The following is a 23601-nucleotide window of genomic DNA, read 5'->3' as shown; positions in this document are numbered from 1 at the left end:
AAATTTGGTTAAAAAAAAAGGGGTGCAATTACACAAACTGCAAAACATGAAGAGAAAGTCAGACATTTATTAATAAACCTCTTCTAAATCTTACTGGAACTATTGTGATTGAGGGGCAAACCTATAAAGGATCAAGATCAATGAGTATAATATCAAATGTTATCAAATGTAATCCAATAGGTAGCAGCCAATTATCACTCTGTAGTGACACTAAGGGGACATTATACTCTGTGGGGCAAGTAATGGGGCATTATATAGTGTGGAACCAGGTAATGAACATTAAACTTTGTAGGGTCAGTAAAGGGCATTATACTGTGTGGAGACCATTTACGGGGGGCTAAAGAGACCTTGTTCTCTCAAGGGAGATCTAAAAGGGCATTATACAGTTTGGAGGTAATTACGAGGGCATTATACTGTGTTAAGATACTATGGGGCATTATATACTCTGTGGGAGCTCTAAGGGATATCTATACTCTGTAGGGGCCACTAAAGGGATGTTATGTTTTGGTGGACACTATAGTGGACATTATACAGTGTGGGGACCACAAATGGGGCATTATGCTATGTGAGACCACAAAGGAGGCATATTACTATGTGTGGCAGTGCTGTGTAGAGATTAGGACTCCTGGTACTTTACAGGACAAGATAACCCAACATACTGCATTATATTTGTCCAGCTATTTTGACTTTTAAACATGGGGTGTGACATGGGGTGTAAGCCACTGGACCTCTTCTCAAAAATTGAATACTAAGGGAAGCTCCACCAACTAAAATCCATACCCTCTTGAAACCACACCCACTATCCCCAAAAATTAGTTTAAAATGTTAGCAACTATGTCATATCACCCCACTCTTTTGCATAGGACTTGCACAGGAACACAGTGGAAATGTCCTCCACCTATGTGGCTCTGGCCTTATGGTGAATATAGAGTTATAGAATTAGGATCGAAGTGACATGAAATGTCTGCAGCTCACAACATATTTAATATTAGGCAAACTGGAACATGCCCAGTGTACACCAGTATGTAGATAAAGGCAAGTTTATTGTAATAGTCTGATCTGTTTTTCATGATTCTTTAAATAGCATACATTTCTAGCATTCTGGTCAGCGATGGCAAATCATCATGAGGTCACAAACAATTTGTGGCATTATTGATTGTTTTACCTTACCCACACATTGGACATTTCCAATCCTTCGTTGTGAACCTTAATCTCATTTGCAGATATTTTTTTATTAATGCCCAGTCTCATTAGAATAACAAGTCACAATGTTAGAACAATTACAGATCCTTCTTGTCCACATCATTTTCTGAATGTTTGCAGTTTCCATAACAACTTATTTCTTCCTTCACAGAAACTCTTTTTGTCCAATTCATGTTTCGATATTTGTCATCTAATTAACCCTTTGACACCTGAGTTTTTCCAGCTGTAAGCATACTGAACGCTAATATAAATTAATGATTATCTAACCCTTGGTATCACACAATGCTTGAAAGACATCTGTAGCCAGTTTACATTATTTACTTCAATGTATATTGCAATGACATATTTATACTGGGTTTGTGATTTATAGGCGTAAAATGGAATCTTAATTTAAGATATGACTGCTTTCTGTTTAAAAGGTGATATAGGATATGAATAATAATTATAAGTAAGGCCTTATTCACACATTCTCATATTGTGTACGTATGATCATTGTAATAATCACGTACAGCACTCCATCCTGCTTATTTTCGGATAGTATGCTATCCATGGTTAATCTTTTATTTATGTCTGTAAATAATGGATTAACTTTCTTTTTACATTTCATAGACTTCATAGACTTAAATGAAGCTTCATGATTCACAAAATGGACTAGAATGGGGTCTGTCTATGTGGCTTTCCCGTGGACAGAAAACAAATGCACATGCACCTATTAAAATACAGGGATCCACGTGCAGTCCATGATTTTCATGGACACCACACATCCATAAAAAATCAACCCAAGATCTGTACAAATGTATTGCAAAAAGATTGCCCTTAGGTATACTAAAAAGTTGCAAGGTTCTGTTTTGGTTTGTAACAGAAAGAATTAGTTTATGACATAGACTACTTATAACATATAGAAGGATCCTACAGACCATATGGACGTGTGAACAACATAAATATCTGTACAGTGCATATTAGTGTTAAATCTACTAGCATTATATAGTAAGCAATAACAAATCAAAAGGTAATACACAGAATGTACTGTATAAATAATGAGACATTTTCTATGGGGGAAACCTGCCGCAGGTGGTTAGTGCCATATACCACACAGGACCCCCTAAATGATTTAGTTAGCCATATTGGCTGTGACAAGTTATAAAATATTCTTGAATTTTTGACAGGGTCCAAAGGGGCTTCCGGGTGTGAAAGGTGAAAGAGTAAGTATATTTTATGCTCAGTAAATTTACTCCTAAAACAAGGATCGGTTTCACAGCTTGACATACTTGTATTTGCATCAAGTGTGAAAAACAAATGATAAGTAATAGTGTCTAAATTCTAGACAGTACAACCTTAGACCGGACAATCCTAAACCATATCACTTATATCACTAACGATTTATTGTTAAAGGATTGCATGTGTTTGACTGGGGTTGGGTCATGCTGGTCATTTTCATGTTACATTCACATTCACATTACAAAAATATTGTGGCTCTTTCTAAAAAAACGTGAGTTGAGCATTGGGAGAATGTCATTGCATGTGCATACCACAGGAACCTAGCTGGTGAATTTTCAATGTTTACAAGGATACAAATACTATATAACAGCCCATTCTGAAGGTCTCCAGCCCCCCACTCCTATAGAGTATATTCAGACGAACGAGCCATGTGCTTGGCTGTAGAAAAGTACTTTTATACCCAAATGTAACCTGTTTTTACAGATCCCTCATAGACTTGAGTCTATTGATGGATTTGTGAAATTGTCCCAGCATATGGCATGTTCTATTCTTTCTCAGATCGGTCATACAAGCTTTTAAAACTACGATCGTGCAAACTGATTCATTAATATCTATAGGGGGTGTGTGAATGGTCGCTGAATCCTATTGTTTGAATGAGCACATACTGAGACACAGCACAACACCTTTCATTTGTGACATTTATTTCATAATCTTGTTTCCATGTTTTGTTCTAGCTCTTAGATTATAATAATTCTCTGTTTGCTCTAAGGGATATATTACACTATGGGGTATATGTATTAAATGGAAGCTGCTACCATGAAAACACAGTATAATTTGCAGACAGCGTATTATAGATCAGGAGTAGTTGAGCATATTGATGTATAGTTTTGTAGGAAAAGCTTCAATATAACCTAACATTTACTAATTTATATCCTTCCCTTTTTATGCTTAGCAACCGTATTTGGGTCAAGGGGTGTTTCGGTCACTAATGGACAGCCCGCCATGTATGTATGTATGTATGTATGTGCATACAGGTATAACTGTCAGCCACTGATAGGACCACCACCTGAGTCAATTACTATTATAGATGAATAACATGACAGGTTATACTGAATCTTTTCCAACAAGCCAATATGTCAATCTGCAGAACTACAACATATATAACATGCTGCCTGCAAACTGTTCTGCATTTTCATGGTGACAGGTTCCTTTTAAGGCTGGGGTTTATATTACAGTCTTAAACTCAAGTGCAATTGAGTAACTTGTGCCAAATTTATTTAGAGAGTTTTTTTTTCTTAAAATGCTAACATAATGGAAATTAAAGGTCTTTACAAGTCTATATGTGTCCCTGGAGGCATCCATTTTGTTGTTGTAATAAACTTCAGTCTCTCACTGAGAGGCAGACTGCTGTTGTAGGAACTTTTACCCATTGGCTTCAATGGGAAACCAAGTATGCTGTAAACAGTGCCACCAGGCCTCTTGTTGGTTCTTCCTAATTTGAAATCATGCATACATTTCTCATGGATGTTTTCTATAGCATTCAGCAATTAAAGGTGTTTTCCCATGAACATAACCATATTTACATTTACATACAATTAAAAGTTAACATTTTTTGAAAATATAAATAATTAAAAAATTTGCAGAATTTTAAAGATTTTCTCTAGCCATCTTAGTGGTGACAGTATTTTGTCTTAAGTGGTTGCCAGTGGTTCCGATCATGAATGCTAGAACTTTGAATGGTATGGGACTTGTGAAAATCTCAGCCATGATTTCCTTACTCCTTACACAGACACAGGCTGGGACGGTGCATGCACTGGAACAGAACTGGGCATTGTACAGCCTGCGGGCCACATCCCCCCTCTAACTATCTCTAACCAGCCCACCTAGGGTAAAGGCTAAATGATAGGGTAAAGGTAGATGCTAAATCCTAGTGGGCTAAAGAACCTTTCATGACATCAAGACCATGTGATCAGATTCTTTAGTGGGCAGAGTTATTCTAGATACTTCAGGACAGTGTGGTGTTGCACAGAAAGAGCAACCTGCCGAGAATGGAGACTGATGGAAGATAAGGAAGAGAGAAGATACAGCATGTGTGAGCAAGAGGGGAGAACTGGGGGCAGATGTAGGGAGCAGTTAAACTGAAAGCAGATAAAGGGGACAATTAAACTGGGGAAGATGAAGGGGTAATTAAACTGAAGGTAAATGAAGGGGCAATTAAACTGGGGCAGATGAAGGGGGACATTAAACTGGTCGCAGATAAAGAAAGTCATTAAACTGGTGATGGAAGGGGCAATTAAACTGAGGGCAGATGAATGGGGGCATTAAGCTGGTGACAGATGAAGGGGGACATTAAAGGAGGACAGAAGATAATCTAGCCACAGTAAGGAAATCGTGGCCAATGATTCAGGCCATAGAAATTTCCCTCCATGGTCATAACCACTTACAACCAATCAAGATAAAAGACTGATATGAATACAATGGTTACAGAATATCTTAAAAACTCTGCAAAATGTTTTATTATTTATATTTGCAAAACTATTTAACCATTAATTGTCTACAAATACGGTTATGTTCCTGGGAATCCCTATATGAGGAAAATCAACACTCAGAGGTGAGATGCAGTTATTAACAACTGTGGATAATGAAAGACAAGAATGAATGCAGAGGGAACAGAGGGAAAACACACAGAGGACAGACTGCAGGCCAAACTCATGTCAAGTAATAATTCTAGCAGTCTGGTAAATTGACCTACTGTATGTGTGTTTTTATCATTCAGGTTTGCTTCTTTAATGAACACTCTGGAAGTAAAATATACTTCTATTTTATTTTTTTATGCTGATATGAAAATCCCCATTAAGCCTTAGAACTTTTACCTTTCTATATTTGGCTCCGCACAGATTTTTCATAGTTTGTTGTGCTCAATTAGAAGTTTCAGAAGGATTAAGAATCTTCTCATTATTTCTGACAAAGTATCAGTTTTTTGTTTCCTGTTTCTAAAACTACATATTAACAGATAACAAAGGAAAGGCCAAAGACAACATAAGCCTAAAAGAACATTTGCAAAATGTAATTCAAACATATTTTGTAAAATCCACAAATCCCTCAGTATGGCTTTAAATTACCCAATGAACTGCTAGACTTTAGTATTCCATAAAGATCTTCTGACATTGACTTAGAAACATTGTTAAATGTCAGTTTATTTTCTTGGTGGTTTTGCATCAAATGATGTCTCTTCTCCTATTGCGTCCCAGTGGAGCCATTCTTTAGGAAATATTACTCACTCGAGAATGATTGAATTGGAGGCTTTTAATGATCTCTAAATGAGTCTAAGAGCTTCCACAATTAACATTTGTCTGAAGGTACATATACTGAACAGTAAGTCAATATTGTATTCTTCCTTCCAACGGTGTCTCCATATTACATGTGTTAGATCCTCTTTGTTCCTCCATGTAAAACTGGAGGTATAGTATGGACCTATACAACTTTGTCACGTTCATAATAAAACCAAGTGCATATGGCCTAAGGATTGGAACTTCAGTGAGCTCATCACATTGATTACTGCACAGCAGTTGGTAGGCGGTCACGTGGCAGAACAGTCAGCTGTTAGTTACACTCCAGGGCGGGGGCACTGATGCTTTCATTAAAGTAACTGACAAACCTAATTTATTATGGACCATCCTTTATTGCTGGTCATGTGGCAGGTAATGAGGATAAACCACAAATCAATGTATGGTTTCTTAGTGAAAGTACTGTTAGCCCTGTCATGGAGTGTGGCAGTACCCATATGCTGAGGCCACAGAGAAAGGGAAAGCTGTGTTTTTTTAGCCAAAGACAGGAGTGTATTTAGTAGAAGGGAGAAGAATAAGTGCTTCCTTAATATCTCCCATTCTCATTACTTTTCCAGCCTTACACAGCCCAATTATCAGGCCTGTTATTGGGAACAAACATTTGGAAGAAGTCTCATTTCTAATAATTAACAGTATACATGTGCTCCTGATCACAACACAAGAGCAAATAAATGTGAAAGGTCAATGCTAACAAGCTCTGATCAACATGCTTTACCATCAATCGTCTCATCTGCCCAAGCATAGGGGAACGTAATACGCCCTGACATTGAACCAATATATTCCACAGCTCTGTACACAGATTGTTTACATTCACAATTAAATTTTCCTATTTAAACCAATTTTATACAGTCCTATGAAAAAGTTTGGGCCCCCCTATTAATCTTAATCATTTTTAGTTCTAAATATTTTGGTGTTTGCAACAGTCATTTCAGTTTGATATATCTAATAACTGATGGACACAGTAATATTTCAGGATTGAAATTAGGTTTATTGTACTAACAGAAAATGTGCAATATGCATTAAACCTAAATTTGACCGGTGCAAAAGTTTGGGCACCTCAACAGAAAAGTGACATTAATATTTAGTAGATCCTCCTTTTGCAAAGATAACAGCCTCTAGTCGCTTCCTGTAGCTTTTAATCAGTTCCTGGATCCTGGATGAAGGGATTTTGGACCATTCCTCTTTACAAAACAATTCAAGTTCAGTTAAGTTTGATGGTCGCCGAGCATGGACAGCCCACTCTCAAATGATCTGAAAACAAAGATTGTTCAACATAGTTGTTCAGGGGAAGGATACAAAAAGTTGTCTCAGAGATTTAACCTGTCAGTTTCCACTGTGAGGAACATAGTAAGGAAATGGAAGACCACAGGGACAGTTCTTGTTAAGCCCAGAAGTGGCAGGCCAAGAAAAATATCAGAAAGGCAGAGAAGAAGAATGGTGAGAACAGTCAAGGACAATCCACAGACCACCTCCAAAGAGCTGCAGCATCATCTTGCTGCAGATGGTGTCACTGTGCATCGGTCAACAATACAGCGCACTTTGCACAAGGAGAAGCTGTATGGGAGAGTGATGAGAAAGAAGCCGTTTCTGCAAGCACGCCACAAACAGAGTCGTCTGAGGTATGCAAAAGCACATTTGGACAAGCCAGCTTCATTTTGGAAGAAGGTCTTGTGGACTGATGAAACAAAGATTGAGTTGTTTGGTCATACAAAAAGGCGTTATGTATGGCGTCCAAAAAAAACAGCATTCCAAGAAAAACACTTGCTACCCACTGTAAAATTTGGTGGAGATTCCATCATGCTTTGGGGCTGTGTGGCCAATGCTGGCACCGGGAATCTTGTTAAAGTTGAGGGTCGCATGGATTCCACTCAGTATCAGCAGATTCTTGAGAATAATGTTCAAGAATCAGTGACGAAGTTGAAGTTACACCGGGGATGGATATTTCAGCAAGACAATGATCCAAAACACTGCTCCAAATCAACTCAGGCATTCATGCAGAGGAACAATTACAATGTTCTGGAATGGCCATCCCAGTCCCCAGACCTGAATATCATTGAACATCTGTGGGATGATTTGAAGCGGGTTGTCCATGCTTGGTGACCATCAAACTTAACTGAACTTGAATTGTTTTGTAAAGAGGAATGGTCCAAAATCCCTTCATCCAGGATCCAGGAACTGATTAAAAGCTACAGGAAGCGACTAGAGGTTGTTAACTTTGCAAAAGGAGGATCTACTAAATATTAATGTCACTTTTCTGTTGAGGTGCCCATACTTTTGCATCGGTCAAATTTTGGTTTAATGCATATTGTACATTTTCTGTTAGTACAATAACCCTCATTTCAATCTGAAATATTACTGTGTCCATCAGTTATTAGATATATCAAACTGAAATGGCTGTTGCAAACACCAAAATATTTAGAACTAAAAATGATTAAGATTAATAGTTGGTGCCCAAACTTTTTCATAGGACTGTAGATGTAGGGGAGGAAACATGGAGGAAGTACATACAAACACTAGAAAAACCTACAGTACAAACTATATGCAGATGGAACTTTTGTAGTCTATTACTTCTTTGCTAAGCTATTTTTACTTCTAGGTGCTTCTACTTCACAATAATATCACTTTTACATTTGATCAGGGAAGATTTAGCAGTTTAGAAATGTTCTCATCCTATGCTGCTAAGCTCTTCAATGTTCCGGGTTTGCTTACACAGACCAGAAAGGGGTTTTCATGCTTTTATGTCACTATTTGATTTGGGTATAGCTGAAAGACCTGGACTCAATAATTAGGACAGGTGCCCACTATTGGCCATGTATTGTATATTGTGCAAGTCTCTTCTCATACTCGATATTGAAACAATTCACCAGTTATACGGGTTATAATGAAAGTAGTTTTCGAATTGGTATCCAGGGCATAAATGGATCAGTACGTTCTATGCTGTAAAATGCAGTTTTCTGGTCACCCCAAGATTGTAATCTTTTAAGTAATTTCTTCCTGATTTAATAGTATTCAATTATTAGAATAAATGCAGTATACAACCTCTATCAGTATGGAGGTGATTCTACTTTCTAATTATACATTTTCAAAGTTTCACAATGTTTGCATAGAAGCGCATGTGAAATTATTTGGTCATATAGTTATGTTGCTTCTTTAATAAGAGATAAATGAGTAACAAGATATGTTTGTCTTTATTTAGGGGGACAAAGGATTATCTGGTTTCAAAGGAGAAAAGGTTAAGTATTAAGCCGAATAAATGTAAAGTTAGTGGCACTCTCCAACTTCTTAACATAAGCAAATTATATGGATCTACTAAGATGAATTTGTGGGTAATGGAGCTATGCACATCCAAACATATCATATACACTATGCCCTCTTTTGCCTATTCACAGGAGGTGAAAGTTGAAGAAGAGAAACTATGCATCTCTGTATTAGTCTTAATTTATGATTGGTTTTATTTTTCTCATACAGGGCGATGCCACAACATTATTTGGAGCTACAGGATTTAAAGGAAGCAAAGGAGAACTGGTAAATAGTTGACTTCGAATGCATCATATTAGGCTTACTTTAGCAGTAGTATCAACCAGAGTGGGAAACACTTAAAAAATCTGCCACTGCCTGTACGTACACCCTTGAACTTTAAAGATGCACAACTAACATTACACTTGTACTATCTTCTAGTGAAGAATGGGGTGTTCTCCACTGCCCAGTGACCACCTATATGGTGGTGTGGACTCACAACTTTAACAGTTAGGTTTTTTTTTACACAAGGAAGGGTTAATCCCTTGTCTCAATTGTGCCTGGGAGTGTAGAGAGAACACAATGTTCATTTAGTGAGTCATGTTGATGTCACAGCCCTGAGCCATGTATAGTTCCAGTAAAGAAGGAAACCACGCTGTGAAGCCAGGTCATTCACTGGAAACTGGTGTCCCATTCTCAGGAGAATGGTGGTTCCATGAGGGCCAGACAGTGCAGCAGCGCATCGGCTGCAGTAGAAGTGTGGTGCTGGCCATGTTGGTCACCACATTGCCACTGTCTACTATACCAGTGATTGCCCCCGCCATTCCAGAGCAGTGGGTTTCTAAGGGTATGTTCACATGGTGGAATCTGATGCTTATTTAAGGGGAAAGGCCATAAAAGGAATATGAGGTGGAAGTCTGTCTATATTCATCTTCATTTTCTGATGTCTGAATGGGCTATAAAGGTATAACACGTAATGCATATATACTACTTAAGGGGTCTGAGTACATGACTGGTCTTTAGCTAAGGGGTATTTTCCCCAGAGACATTATGCATGTAATGACCAAACACTGGTAATATACTGCAGTACAACTTTTGTGTTATCTCAAACCCCCTGTGGCTCATATTAGTGGCCATTATACATGATATTGCAATGTGATCACAGAGTGTTAGAATCATTGAGCATTGAGAATTGTTTACTATGTACAGCCCCAGTGGAAACTTATGTGTCACCATGGTAACACAAACTGCAAACGAGCTGTCTTCAATCTGTAACTTCAATCTTGCTAATTGATGGATTATATGTTATCATTGAGTTGCATAGGCCTGTGTAGGGCATAACATTGTAGTAAATTACATTGTGATAATAGACATGGCTGTCGGCATAGTCTTTATATGTCTTTGTTTAATTTGTCTTTACAATATTTGAATATATGTATGAAAAAGCTACATATGAATTTCTTTTTTGCAGGGTGCTAGGGGGCATCCAGGTTTTAATGGCGATAAAGGCGAAAAGGGGGAAGATGGACCTCCAGGAGAAAAAGTATATGTTCTTCTTATGTTAAAGCTCTGATCAACCTGCAAAGTGTACTTACAGAATCACATTCAATCTTACATTAGGTGTTAGCTAAAGTCACATTTCATGTAGCCACTTTGCACTGCTCTGCTTATAGAAATGTATCTCCAGTATTTTATTTCATAAATAAAACCAAACTGGAGATTCTTTAAAATCCATTTTAAGTAAATGACTATAAGGCAGCCATCTAACCTGAGCTACCAGTAACAGTATTTAGAGATCTGCTTTATTGCACATAAGCAGCGGACAATAAGAAGCAGATAAGCTATGACCGTCAAGGTAAAATCTATAAAAGATGTATTACTATGCTACCTGTGTTATAATGTAATCACTGCTGAAAAGTGAACAGAATAGTATACAATATACAGAACAGGAATTGTAAGCATATTATTAGGCTTAGTGGCCAGTGTGAAAGATGCAGGATTTTAGGAGCCATCTAACAAAAGACATGCTTACAGTATGTTATGTTTACAGCTCCCCGTTAAGATTTAAACACTCAGAAGTAGTGAACACTTAAAGGGGTTGGCCACTTTCAGACCAATATTGACAAACAAATGTACAATAAAAAGATATACAATTTTCCAATATACTTTCTGTATCAATTCCTCACGGTTTTCTAGATCTCTGCTCGCTGTCATTCATTCTGTTATTTCTAGAGGATAAAACTCTGACCATGGTCATGTGATGTACGGTCCATGGTCATGTGATGAGTACACAGGAGCCGCTCGTTATAGTCACAGCATAACTAGGCAGCTGCCTAGTAATCAGCTGTGCACCAGTGTACATCACATGACCATGGACTGTAAATCACATGACCATGGTCAGAATTTTATCCTCTAGAAGTAACAGAATGAATGACAGCGAGCAGAGATCTAGAAAACCAAGAGGAATTGATACAGAAAGTATATTGGAAAATTGTACAACTTTTTATTGTACATTTGTTTGTCAATATTGGTCTGAAAGTGGCCAACCCCTTTAAGAATAAAAGTAGAGGGTAGGTAGAGAAAGATGAAGATTAGGGTTCAAGAAGTTGTAGGATAAATATGTAGGTGAGGTCCTATGTCCTGGAAGAAACTCAGAGGTCACATGATATGTGTTAATCTGTAATTTTTTGATGACTCTCTTTCTTTAAACTACGGAGCTGAATGTAACAGAATAACATAGTAAAGTTGAAAATGACATGAAATCCACCTAGCACAAATTATTTCCTGCTGCGTCAATCTAGACAAAAGCTACAATAAGGAGCAAGGCATTTTTTTCTCATATTAGGGTAAAAATTATTTCCCATTACTGAATAGTGTAATCACAGTCAATCCGTGGATCTTTGACTACTGTCCAATAACAACCACAATATTCGCCATGCTGTATGTCAGCATAATAAAGTACTTTAAATAAAATTTATTTATGAATCCAGTAGTAATAAACTGAAATCAATATCTTTCAGCAATATATTTCAATGAAAACGGATTCAAGCTTTTTTTGGATAAACCCAGCTTTACATCTGTATAATTTAAGTGTAACTCCCATTTTTATATATTTTTTTCACTATAGTGTCAGGCGGGTGTTTGGTGACCATTTTTGTAAAATACTTTTTAACCTATCTAATTTCCTTTTTATTATAAAACAGGCTATAATATTCTCCTTAGCAACTCTCTAACTGATCAGTCTCTTTGGAAAGTTCATACACAGTTGTATTGTTTATATGCAGAGCTAAATTATTTACCAGGTGGTGGAGGGGTGGTCACTTCAAATGGCTGTATCTTCAGTTTTATTCCACCTAGAGAAATGGTTCTGGTATCCTATGAAAGCTGAGATGCCAAGATTGAAGTACTATAACAGAATCTGAGATGTCACTAGTTACAAATACAGTCAGAAATTTGAATCTAAGGGTCCATTCACATGGAGTAACGTGCCACGTGATGTGGCACGTATACGGCGTGTGAGACTTTGAGCGCCGTAAAAGCTCCCATTGATTTCAGTGGGAGCCAGGATCGTACACGCCACGTTATTTTGCGGCCGTGATTCTGCGTCCGCAAAATCACAGCCGCAAAATAACGTGGCGTAAACGATCCTAACTCCCATTGAAATCAATGGGAGTGTATACGGCGTGCAAAGTCTCACACGCCATATACGTGCCACATCACGCGGCATGTTACTCCGTGTGAACACACCCTCATATGCAGCAAGTTCATACTGCATATAAAGCCACGCTCCTGACTGTTTAATTATTGATATATCTAATTCTAATTATATCTCTAATAATTTTACAGCTAATTCAATCTCAGCTTTCTTGGGATACCAGAACCATTTTTGTAGGTGGTATAAAACTAAACATACAGCTACCACCCCCTTCCCTTAGTAAATGCTTCAGCTCTACATACTGTATTGAGTACATGTGTACAGACAGAGTCTCATTGGCAATGCTTTGTTAGACATTGGTATTGGGAAGTTTAAAGCCTGTTTTCTAATAAAAAGAAGTTTAATAGAGTAATAAAGTATCTTACAAAAATTTTCACTGTCTCCACCTCTCTACTCATCCCTCCTTCCCTGGTACAATAGCAAAAAATAAATAAATAAATAAATAAATAAATAAATAAATAAAATGGGAATTACACTTTAAATTTGTTACTACCAAATAATGTTTTAGCATTAATTACTGTGGCGATAAGGCACAGGATTTCTAACATCATTAACTATATCATTGATTCTTCATAGGGTGCAAAGGGTGATGCTGGCTTTAAAGGATCAATAGGACTATTTGGTGCCAGAGGACCTGTAGGACAGAAGGTATACAGAATGATTATATATAATAAAATGTAAATATATAGATGTAAAGAAAAATAATTAGTTTAGCTTTTATTTTTTTTAACATGAAAGGAAACATAGTACCCCTCTTGACCCTCATCAGTGGATTCTCACCCAGACAATCAGAACCCTGCTCTGCATTGATGAGCAGAAAGCACCCCGAAACAGCTGTCTGTGGATAGGAATCTTTATATTTTGGAAGAAATTTTCTGGGATTGACTTATAACCTAAGTCATGTCAAAAGCATTCTTAAAAATCAAGCACTGACTTATAGGGAGATACCTTCCAATAGGTGGAACTAGAGCACAATTTTTCCATAAAGGAAAACTAATAATACCTAGAGTTCCTAGTGGAGTTGCCTTTAAGACTGTAAACCTGCAAAGGCAGTCTTATCAAGGAGACACAGTACCTCTCCTGTATCTCAAATGAATATAATTTTAGTTAAAATATTTGAATTTTAATAAAACAATATCAATCTATTGCAAACTCCATTCCAACATTACTATATACTGTATATATCCCATCATCATAAAAGATGGGCATCAGTTTTGGAATCTATTACATGTTAAAATGTAACTTTACTATGAAGCTACAGTCTTTGCCAATTATTAAGAAATTTTCTTTACAGCAATTTCCTAACATACTTTCAACACCAAAAATTGCAGGAGTGGAATGAACTGGCAGCTTAATAGTTTCAACCTCCTATACAGTCCTTTCTCCAAGAACTAGATTTTAAAATTACCTTGCATTTTGAATAATCTTGAAATGGTGGTTTTCAGGTCCCATCTTTATAGCTGATAATAATTTGATACAGTTATCTTGATGAAATGTGTTTTGGAGTAAATGAATAGCAGACTGGCTAGATCTGAATAATTGTATCATTTTCAGGATGATTTTGTAGCTACTGTTACAATGTATTTCTCTTTACTTATGAAAGGGTGAACCTGGCGAGCCCGGGCTTCCTGGAAGTACAGTAAGTAGTACTGCTGGTTTGTTTATGCATAATGCAACGTCTACAAGTAGGGACATTTATTTTTTTATAACAAGGGTATAATTATTTTGCATTGTGGACAGATATTTGACGGCAGGATCAGAGGACAAATGGTTTGTCTCTGTTACCATGAAGACATACAGGTCTGAATAGTAGCTGTAAACACAAATTTTGTATAATTGTGTCATTTTTATGTAGCTGCTGCACAAGAATATATTGTCATATGCAAGCTGTGTACAACTCATGTGACAATTGTTGTATGAATAGTAGTACAACAAATGTCAGAATGTCAGTATACAGAGGTACAGTTACATTTATAACTACATTTGAAAACCCTGGCATTTTCATACAGGGTATTTTGTCAGTATTTTGCACCAGTATATAGGCCCAAAATACAGAAATGTAATCATTTTTCTGCTATAATAGGTGCCTTTAGATTTCACTTCCACTTACGAATACTGATGAAATGTAATTAGGCTGCTCTTTGCTTTACAGACACAAGGTAAAAGTCCCATTCTTGATTTTGATATGAGACCTTATAAATTTTATTTATTTATTCTTATGGAAAGCTTAACGAATATGCATGTTATCTTTGCGCAGGGGCCATGCCAATCTTCTCTGTATAGTTCCAATTTTAGTATATGTGATGCCGAAGCAAGCATGACCTAAGAATTATAGTTATAGAAGTAAAGAAGTTTTGTAAAGGGTTTGTCTATACCAGACATAAATTGCAGTGGAGAAAATAAGTAATGTATCTGCTGCTGATTTATTTCAATCACTTTAACAAATGTGTTAAACTGAATGAAAACAAAGCAGATGTACAGAATATCTTAAGCACATAATAAATATGATATCCAGCATAAAAGACATTTTTTGAGCAAATTAAGGCTGAATTGTGTGATTGGAGTAAATTGAGTTAATTGCATATTAACACATTCCTGTGGACTGTAATAGTTAAATTTGGTAAAGTCTGCATGTAGCAATCCAGCAGTAGGACCAAGCAAATGAACATTGGGATATTATCTATTGTATATAAAAATATATTTATTGATATCTCAGAAACTTAACACTTAAAACAAGAATGACTAAAAATACAACCCAGAGTGTAGACAGATGTCAGACTATGCCACCCTAGGACATGAGCAAAACCATAAACGGATATAAAATTACCAGAATACATAGTCTTTAAGTACTAACTATATCTTACTATGTGGAGTCTAAAAACATTGCCCAGTAACGTCTATCATGTGCAAACAATACAGAAGCTATCCATAGGAGACCCTTACAGAAGAGAGAAACAAATACATACCTATTGTCACCTGGTAGGCAGGACAGGAGTGGGATCCATCACCTCAAGACCTTGTTGTAAGTGTTTATTTTATGAGAGATCAATAAATACATTTTTTACATACAATAATGAAAGCTCAAGTGCTTTTTTTCAGAAAAATATTGCAAATGGATTGTTACTTTTTAAATGTAATAATACAGAATTATTGTATTACTATTAGAGATGAGCGAACACTAAAATGTTCGAGGTTCGAAATTCGATTCGAACAGCCGCTCAATGTTCGTGTGTTCGAACGGGTTTCGAACCCCATTATAGTCTATGGGGAACAGATACTCGTTAAGGGGGAAACCCAAATCCGTGTCTGGAGGGTCACCAAGTCCACTATGACAACCCAGGAAATGATGCCAACACCTCTGGAATGACACTGGGACAGCAGGGGAAGCATGTCTGGGGGCATCTAACACACCAAAGACCCTCTATTACCCCAACATCACAGCCTAACAACTACACACTTTACACACTCAATACCACCTCTCTGACAGTAGGAAAACACCTTGAAACATGTGTATTTGGCACTTGCAGTGAGGAGAGCTTGTCACCAGCAGTGAATTTAGCCCTTGTAGTAAGTTGAGGTTGGCACCAACATTTGTTTTGAAAATCAGGGTGGATTGAGCCTCTAACCAGCAGAGTTTGGGCAAATTCATGGTGGAGGGAGCCTCTAAAAACCCCAGTTTGGACCAATTCATGGTGGAGGGAGCCTCTAAAAACCCCAGTTTGGACCAATTCATGGTGGAGGGAGCCTCTAAAAACCCCAGTTTGGACCAATTCATGGTGGAGGGAGCCTCTAAAAACCCCAGTTTGGACCAATTCATGGTGGAGGGAGCCTCTAAAAACCCCAGTTTGGACCAATTCATGATGGAGGGAGCCTCTAAACAGCCCAGTTTGGGCAAATTCATGGTGGAGGGAGCCTCTAAACAGCCCAGTTTGGACCAATTCATGGTGGAGGGAGCCTCTAAAAACCCCAGTTTGGACCAATTCATGGTGGAGGGAGCCTCTAAAAACCCCAGTTTGGACCAATTCATGGTGGAGGGAGCCTCTAAACAGCCCAGTTTGGGCAAATTCATGGTGGAGGGAGCCTCTAAAAACCCCCAGTTTGGACCAATTCATGGTGGAGGGAGCCTCTAAAAACCTCAGTGTGGACCAATTCATGGTGGAGGGAGCCTCTAAACAGCCCAGTTTGGACCAATTCATGGTGGAGGGAGCCTCTAAAAACCCCAGTTTGGACCAATTCATGGTGGAGGGAGCCTCTAAAAACCCCAGTTTGGACCAATTCATGGTGGAGGGAGCCTCTAAACAGCCCAGTTTGGGCAAATTCATGGTGGAGGGAGCCTCTAAAAACCCCCAGTTTGGACCAATTCATGGTGGAGGGAGCCTCTAAAAACCCAGTTTGGACCAATTCATGGTGGAGGGAGCCTCTAAACAGCCCAGTTTGGGCAAATTCATGGTGGAGGGAGCCTCTAAACAGCCCAGTTTGGGCAAATTCATGGTGGAGGGAGCCTCTAAAAACCCCAGTTTGGACCAATTCATGGTGGAGGGAGCCTCTAAAAACCCCAGTTTGGACCAATTCATGGTGGAGGGAGCCTCTAAAAACCCCAGTTTGGACCAATTCATGGTGGAGGGAGCCTCTAAAAACCCCAGTTTGGACCAATTCATGATGGAGGGAGCCTCTAAACAGCCCAGTTTGGACCAATTCATGGTGGAGGGAGCCTCTAAAAACCCCAGTTTGGACCAATTCATGGTGGAGGGAGCCTCTAAACAGGCCAGTTTGGGCAAATTCATGGTGGAGGGAACCTCTAAACAGCCCAGTTTGGGCAAATTCATGGTGGAGGGAGCCTCTAACCAGCCCAGTTTGGACCAATTCATGGTGGAGGGAGCCTCTAAAAACCCCAGTTTGGACCAATTCATGGTGGAGGGAGCCTCTAAACAGCCCAGTTTGGACCAATTCATGGTGGAGGGAGCCTCTAAAAACCCCAGTTTGGACCAATTCATGGTGGAGGGAGCCTCTAAACAGCCCAGTTTGGACCAATTCATGGTGGAGGGAGCCTCTAAAAACCCCAGTTTGGACCAATTCATGGTGGAGGGAGCCTCTAAAAACCCCAGTTTGGACCAATTCATGATGGAGGGAGCCTCTAAACAGCCCAGTTTGGACCAATTCATGGTGGAGAGAGCCTCTAAAAACCCCAGTTTGGACCAATTCATGGTGGAGGGAGCCTCTAAACAGGCCAGTTTGGGCAAATTCATGGTGGAGGGAGCCTCTAAACAGGCCAGTTTGGGCAAATTCATGGTGGAGGGAGCCTCTAACCAGCCCAGTTTGGACCAATTCATGGTGGAGGGAGCCTCTAAAAACCCCAGTTTGGACCAATTCATGGTGGAGGGAGCCTCTAAACAGCCCAGTTTGGACCAATTCATGGTGGAGGGAGCCTCTAAAAACCCCAGTTTGGACCAATTCATGGTGGAGGGAGCCTCTAAACAGCCCAGTTTGGACCAATTCATGGTGGAGGGAGCCTCTAAAAACCCCAGTTTGGACCAATTCATGGTGGAGGGAGCCTCTAAAAACCCCAGTTTGGACCAATTCATGATGGAGGGAGCCTCTAAACAGCCCAGTTTGGACCAATTCATGGTGGAGAGAGCCTCTAAAAACCCCAGTTTGGACCAATTCATGGTGGAGGGAGCCTCTAAACAGGCCAGTTTGGGCAAATTCATGGTGGAGGGAGCCTCTAACCAGCCCAGTTTGGACCAATTCATGGTGGAGGGAGCCTCTAAACAGCCCAGTTTGGGCAAATTCATGGTGGAGGGAGCCTCTAAAAACCCCCAGTTTGGACCAATTCATGGTGGAGGGAGCCTCTAAAAACCCCAGTTTGGACCAATTCATGGTGGAGGGAGCCTCTAAACAGCCCAGTTTGGGCAAATTCATGGTGGAGGGAGCCTCTAAACAGCCCAGTTTGGGCAAATTCATGGTGGAGGGAGCCTCTAAAAACCCCAGTTTGGACCAATTCATGGTGGAGGGAGCCTCTAAAAACCCCAGTTTGGACCAATTCATGGTGGAGGGAGCCTCTAAAAACCCCAGTTTGGACCAATTCATGGTGGAGGGAGCCTCTAAAAACCCCAGTTTGGACCAATTCATGATGGAGGGAGCCTCTAAACAGCCCAGTTTGGACCAATTCATGGTGGAGGGAGCCTCTAAAAACCCCAGTTTGGACCAATTCATGATGGAGGGAGCCTCTAAACAGCCCAGTTTGGACCAATTCATGGTGGAGGGAGCCTCTAAACAGGCCAGTTTGGGCAAATTCATGGTGGAGGGAGCCTCTAAACAGCCCAGTTTGGGCAAATTCATGGTGGAGGGAGCCTCTAAAAACCCCAGTTTGGACCAATTCATGATGGAGGGAGCCTCTAAACAGCCCAGTTTGGACCAATTCATGGTGGAGGGAGCCTCTAAACAGGCCAGTTTGGGCAAATTCATGGTGGAGGGAGCCTCTAAACAGCCCAGTTTGGGCAAATTCATGGTGGAGGGAGCCTCTAAAAACCCCAGTTTGGACCAATTCATGGTGGAGGGAGCCTCTAAACAGCCCAGTTTGGACCAATTCATGGTGGAGGGAGCCTCTAAAAACCCCAGTTTGGACCAATTCATGGTGGAGGGAGCCTCTAAACAGCCCAGTTTGGACCAATTCATGGTGGAGGGAGCCTCTAAAAACCCCAGTTTGGACCAATTCATGGTGGAGGGAGCCTCTAAAACCCCCAGTTTGGACCAATTCATGATGGAGGGAGCCACTAAACAGCCCAGTTTGGACCAATTCATGGTGGAGAGAGCCTCTAAAAACCCCAGTTTGGGCAAATTCATGGTGGAGGGAGCCTCTAAACAGGCCAGTTTGGGCAAATTCATGGTGGAGGGAGCCTCTAAACAGGCCAGTTTGGGCAAATTCATGGTGGAGGGAGCCTCTAACCAGCCCAGTTTGGACCAATTCATGGTGGAGGGAGCCTCTAAAAACCCCAGTTTGGACCAATTCATGGTGGAGGGAGCCTCTAAACAGCCCAGTGTGGACCAATTCATGGTGGAGGGAGCCTCTAAAAACCCCAGTTTGGACCAATTCATGGTGGAGGGAGCCTCTAAACAGCCCAGTTTGGGCAAATTCATGGTGGAGGGAGCCTCTAAACAGCCCAGTTTGGGCAAATTCATGGTGGAGGGAGCCTCTAAAAACCCCAGTTTGGACCAATTCATGGTGGAGGGAGCCTCTAAAAACCCCAGTTTGGACCAATTCATGGTGGAGGGAGCCTCTAAAAACCCCAGTTTGGACCAATTCATGATGGAGGGAGCCTCTAAACAGCCCAGTTTGGACCAATTCATGGTGGAGAGAGCCTCTAAAAACCCCAGTTTGGACCAATTCATGGAGGGAGCCTCTAAACAGGCCAGTTTGGGCAAATTCATGGTGGAGGGAGCCTCTAAACAGCCCAGTTTGGGCAAATTCATGGTGGAGGGAGCCTCTAACCAGCCCAGTTTGGACCAATTCATGGTGGAGGGAGCCTCTAAACAGGCCAGTTTGGGCAAATTCATGGTGGAGGGAGCCTCTAAACAGCCCAGTTTGGGCAAATTCATGGTGGAGGGAGCCTCTAACCAGCCCAGTTTGGACCAATTCATGGTGGAGGGAGCCTCTAAAAACCCCAGTTCTGACCAATTCATGGTGGAGGGAGCCTCTAAACAGCCCAGTTTGGACCAATTCATGGTGGAGGGAGCCTCTAAAAACCCCAGTTTGGACCAATTCATGGTGGAGGGAGCCTCTAAACAGCCCAGTTTGGACCAATTCATGGTGGAGGGAGCCTCTAAAAACCCCAGTTTGGACCAATTCATGGTGGAGGGAGCCTCTAAAAACCCCAGTTTGGACCAATTCATGATGGAGGGAGCCTCTAAACAGCCCAGTTTGGACCAATTCATGGTGGAGAGAGCCTCTAAAAACCCCAGTTTGGACCAATTCATGGTGGAGGGAGCCTCTAAACAGGCCAGTTTGGGCAAATTCATGGTGGAGGGAGCCTCTAAACAGGCCAGTTTGGGCAAATTCATGGTGGAGGGAGCCTCTAACCAGCCCAGTTTGGACCAATTCATGGTGGAGGGAGCCTCTAAAAACCCCAGTTTGGACCAATTCATGGTGGAGGGAGCCTCTAAACAGCCCAGTTTGGACCAATTCATGGTGGAGGGAGCCTCTAAAAACCCCAGTTTGGACCAATTCATGGTGGAGGGAGCCGCTAAACAGCCCAGTTTGGACCAATTCATGGTGGAGGGAGCCTCTAACCAGCAGAGTTGTGGGAAAGCAGGGTGGAGGGAGCCTCTAACCAGCAGAGTTGGTGGAAATCAGGGTGGAGGGAGCCTCTAACCAGCAGAGTTGTGGGAAAGCAGGGTGGAGGGAGCCTCTAACCAGCAGAGTTGTGGGAAAGCAGGGTGGAGGGAGCCTCTAACCAGCAGAGTTGTGGGAAAGCAGGGTGGAGGGAGCCTCTAACCAGCAGAGTTGTGGGAAAGCAGGGTGGAGGGAGCCTCTAACCAGCAGAGTTGGTGGAAATCAGGGTGGAGGGAGCCTCTAACCAGCAGAGTTGGGGGAAATCAGGGTGGAGGGAGCCTAGTATTAGCAGAATTGTGCAACGCTTATGGTGGATGAGTATGAGGATGCGGAGGAATTGGAGAGGTTGAGTACAGTCATGGAGTTTCATGTTGGGGTGCTTTACACAGGTGGGCCCAAAAATGAAGGCTCTATCCAGTGGTGGTTCATTTTTATCAAAGTGAGCCGGTCGGCACTCTCAGCTGACAGACGGGTGCGCTTGTCAGTGATGATGCCACCGGCTGCACTGAACACCCTCTCAGATAGGACGCTGGCGGCAGGACAGGACAGCACCTCCAAGGCATATAGGGCAAGTTCAAGCCACAGGTCCAACTTCGACACCCAATACGTGTAGGGCGCAGAGGGGTCGGAGAGGACAGGGCTGTGGTCGGAAAGGTATTCCCGCAACATGCGCCTATACTTCTCACGCCTGGTGACACTAGGACCCTCCGTGGCGGCACTTTGGCGAGGGGGTGCCATCAAGGTGTCCCAGACCTTAGACAGTGTGCCCCTCGTTTGTGTGGACCGGTGAGAACTTGGTTGCCTACTGGAGGAACTGCCCTCCCTGCCGCCAACGTCACATGCTGGAAACATCTCCATCATATTCTGCACCAATTGCCTGTGGCAAGCATTGATGCGATTGGCCCTCCCCTCTACCGGAATAAAAGACGAGATGTTGTTTTTATACCGGGGGTCAAGGATAGCAAAGATCCAGTACTGGTTGTCCTCCATGATTTTGACAATACGCTTTTCGGTTGTAAAGCACCCCAACATGAACTCAGCCATGTCTGCCACAGTGTTAGTTGGCATGACTCCTCTGGCCCCACCGGAAAGTTCAATCTCTATTTCCTCCTCATCCTCCATGTCTACCCATCCGCGCTGCAACAATGGGACGATTCGAAGTTGCCCGGAAGCCTCCTGTATCACCATCACATCATCGGACAACTCTTCTTCCTCCTCCTCCTCCTCCTCCTCCTCCTCCATTAAACGCAGTGAAGCGGACAGATGTGTGGACCTACTCTCCAGCTGTGACGGATCGGATGCTATCCCTAACTCCTCTGTGTGATCTGAGTTATCCCTGATGTCAATCAGGGATTCTCTCAGAACACACAAGAGCGGGATTGTAAGGCTCACCATCGCATCCTCAGAGCTCACCCTCCTTGTGGACTCCTCAAAGACCCGTAGGATGTCACAAAGGTCTCTCATCCATGGCCACTCATGGATGTGAAACTGAGGCAGCTGACTTTGTGGCACCCTAGGGTTTTGTAGCTGGTATTCCATCAAAGGTCTCTGCTGCTCAACCACTCTATTCAACATCTGAAACGTTGAGTTCCAGCGTGTGGGGACGTCGCACAAAAGCCGGTGTTGTGGCACATGCAGGCGTTGCTGGAGAGATTTTAAGCTAGCAGCGGCTACTGTCGACTTGCGAAAGTGGGCGCACATGCGCCGCACTTTCACCAGTAGCTCTGGAACATTGGGGTAGCTCTTTAGGAAACATTGCACCACTAGGTTGAAGACGTGGGCCAGGCATGGAACATGTTGGAGTCCGGCAAGCTCCAGAGCTGCTACCAGGTTCCGGCCGTTATCACAAACGACCATGCCTGGGCCCAGGTGCAGCGGCTCAAACCATATTGCCGTCTCATCGAGGAGGGCATCCCTCACCTCGGAGGCAGTGTGCTGTCTGTCCCCCAAGCTGATCAGCTTCAGCACAGCCTGCTGACGTCTACCAACGCCAGTGCTGCAACGTTTCCAACTCGTAGCTGGGGTCAATCTAACAGCGGAGGAGGAGGCGGTGGCGGAGGAGGAGGCGGTGGCGGAGGAGGAGGCGGTAGAGGAGGAGGAGGAGGGGAGTGTTCTTCTCGTGTCCCTGCCAGGAATGTTAGGCGGGGAGACGAGGTACACCGGGCCAGTTTGGGAAGCAGTCCCAGCCTCAACTACATTCACCCAGTGTGCCGTCAGTGAAATGTAGCGTCCCTGTCCGCATGCACTTGTCCACGCGTCGGTGGTCAAGTGGACCTTTGTGCAAAGCGCGGAACTAAGGGCCCGCCTGATGTTGAGTGACACGTGCTGGTGCAAGGCGGGGACGGCACACCGGGAGAAGTAGTGACGGCTAGGGACGGCATAGCGAGGTGCCGCAGTTGCCATCAGGTCCAGGAAGGCGGGAGTTTCAACAAGCCGGAACGCCAACATCTCCTGGGCCAGCAGTTTAGCGATGTTGGCGTTCAAGGCTTGCGCGTGTGGGTGGTTAGCAGTGTATTTCTGCCGCCGCTCCAATGTCTGAGAGATGGTGGGTT

At 41.9% G+C, this 23601-nt stretch overlaps 1 protein-coding gene and 1 non-coding gene across 2 annotated transcripts in view; one reads left to right on the top strand and one right to left on the bottom strand.

Moving 5' to 3' along the window:
* LOC142204542 (uncharacterized) overlaps positions 1-23601 on the top strand; it is a 252351-nt gene that overhangs the window by 150534 nt on the left and 78216 nt on the right. Inside the window, exons 81-86 of the mRNA XM_075275859.1 lie at positions 2370-2405; positions 8965-9000; positions 9237-9293; positions 10477-10548; positions 13297-13368; positions 14324-14359. Of these exons, the coding sequence (XP_075131960.1) occupies positions 2370-2405; positions 8965-9000; positions 9237-9293; positions 10477-10548; positions 13297-13368; positions 14324-14359 (309 nt within the window). The remainder of the gene's footprint in view (positions 1-2369; positions 2406-8964; positions 9001-9236; positions 9294-10476; positions 10549-13296; positions 13369-14323; positions 14360-23601) is intronic.
* Positions 14933-15037, bottom strand: LOC142205372 (U6 spliceosomal RNA). The gene has a single exon (XR_012716384.1). It is a non-coding gene; the product is annotated as a U6 spliceosomal RNA (small nuclear RNA).

This window comes from Leptodactylus fuscus, chromosome 5, assembly GCF_031893055.1.
Source record: "Leptodactylus fuscus isolate aLepFus1 chromosome 5, aLepFus1.hap2, whole genome shotgun sequence".
In the NCBI taxonomy this organism is placed as follows: Eukaryota; Metazoa; Chordata; class Amphibia; order Anura; family Leptodactylidae; genus Leptodactylus; species Leptodactylus fuscus.
The sequence above is the reverse complement of the archived record's forward strand: the minus strand, read 5'-3'. Positions and strand labels throughout refer to the sequence as shown.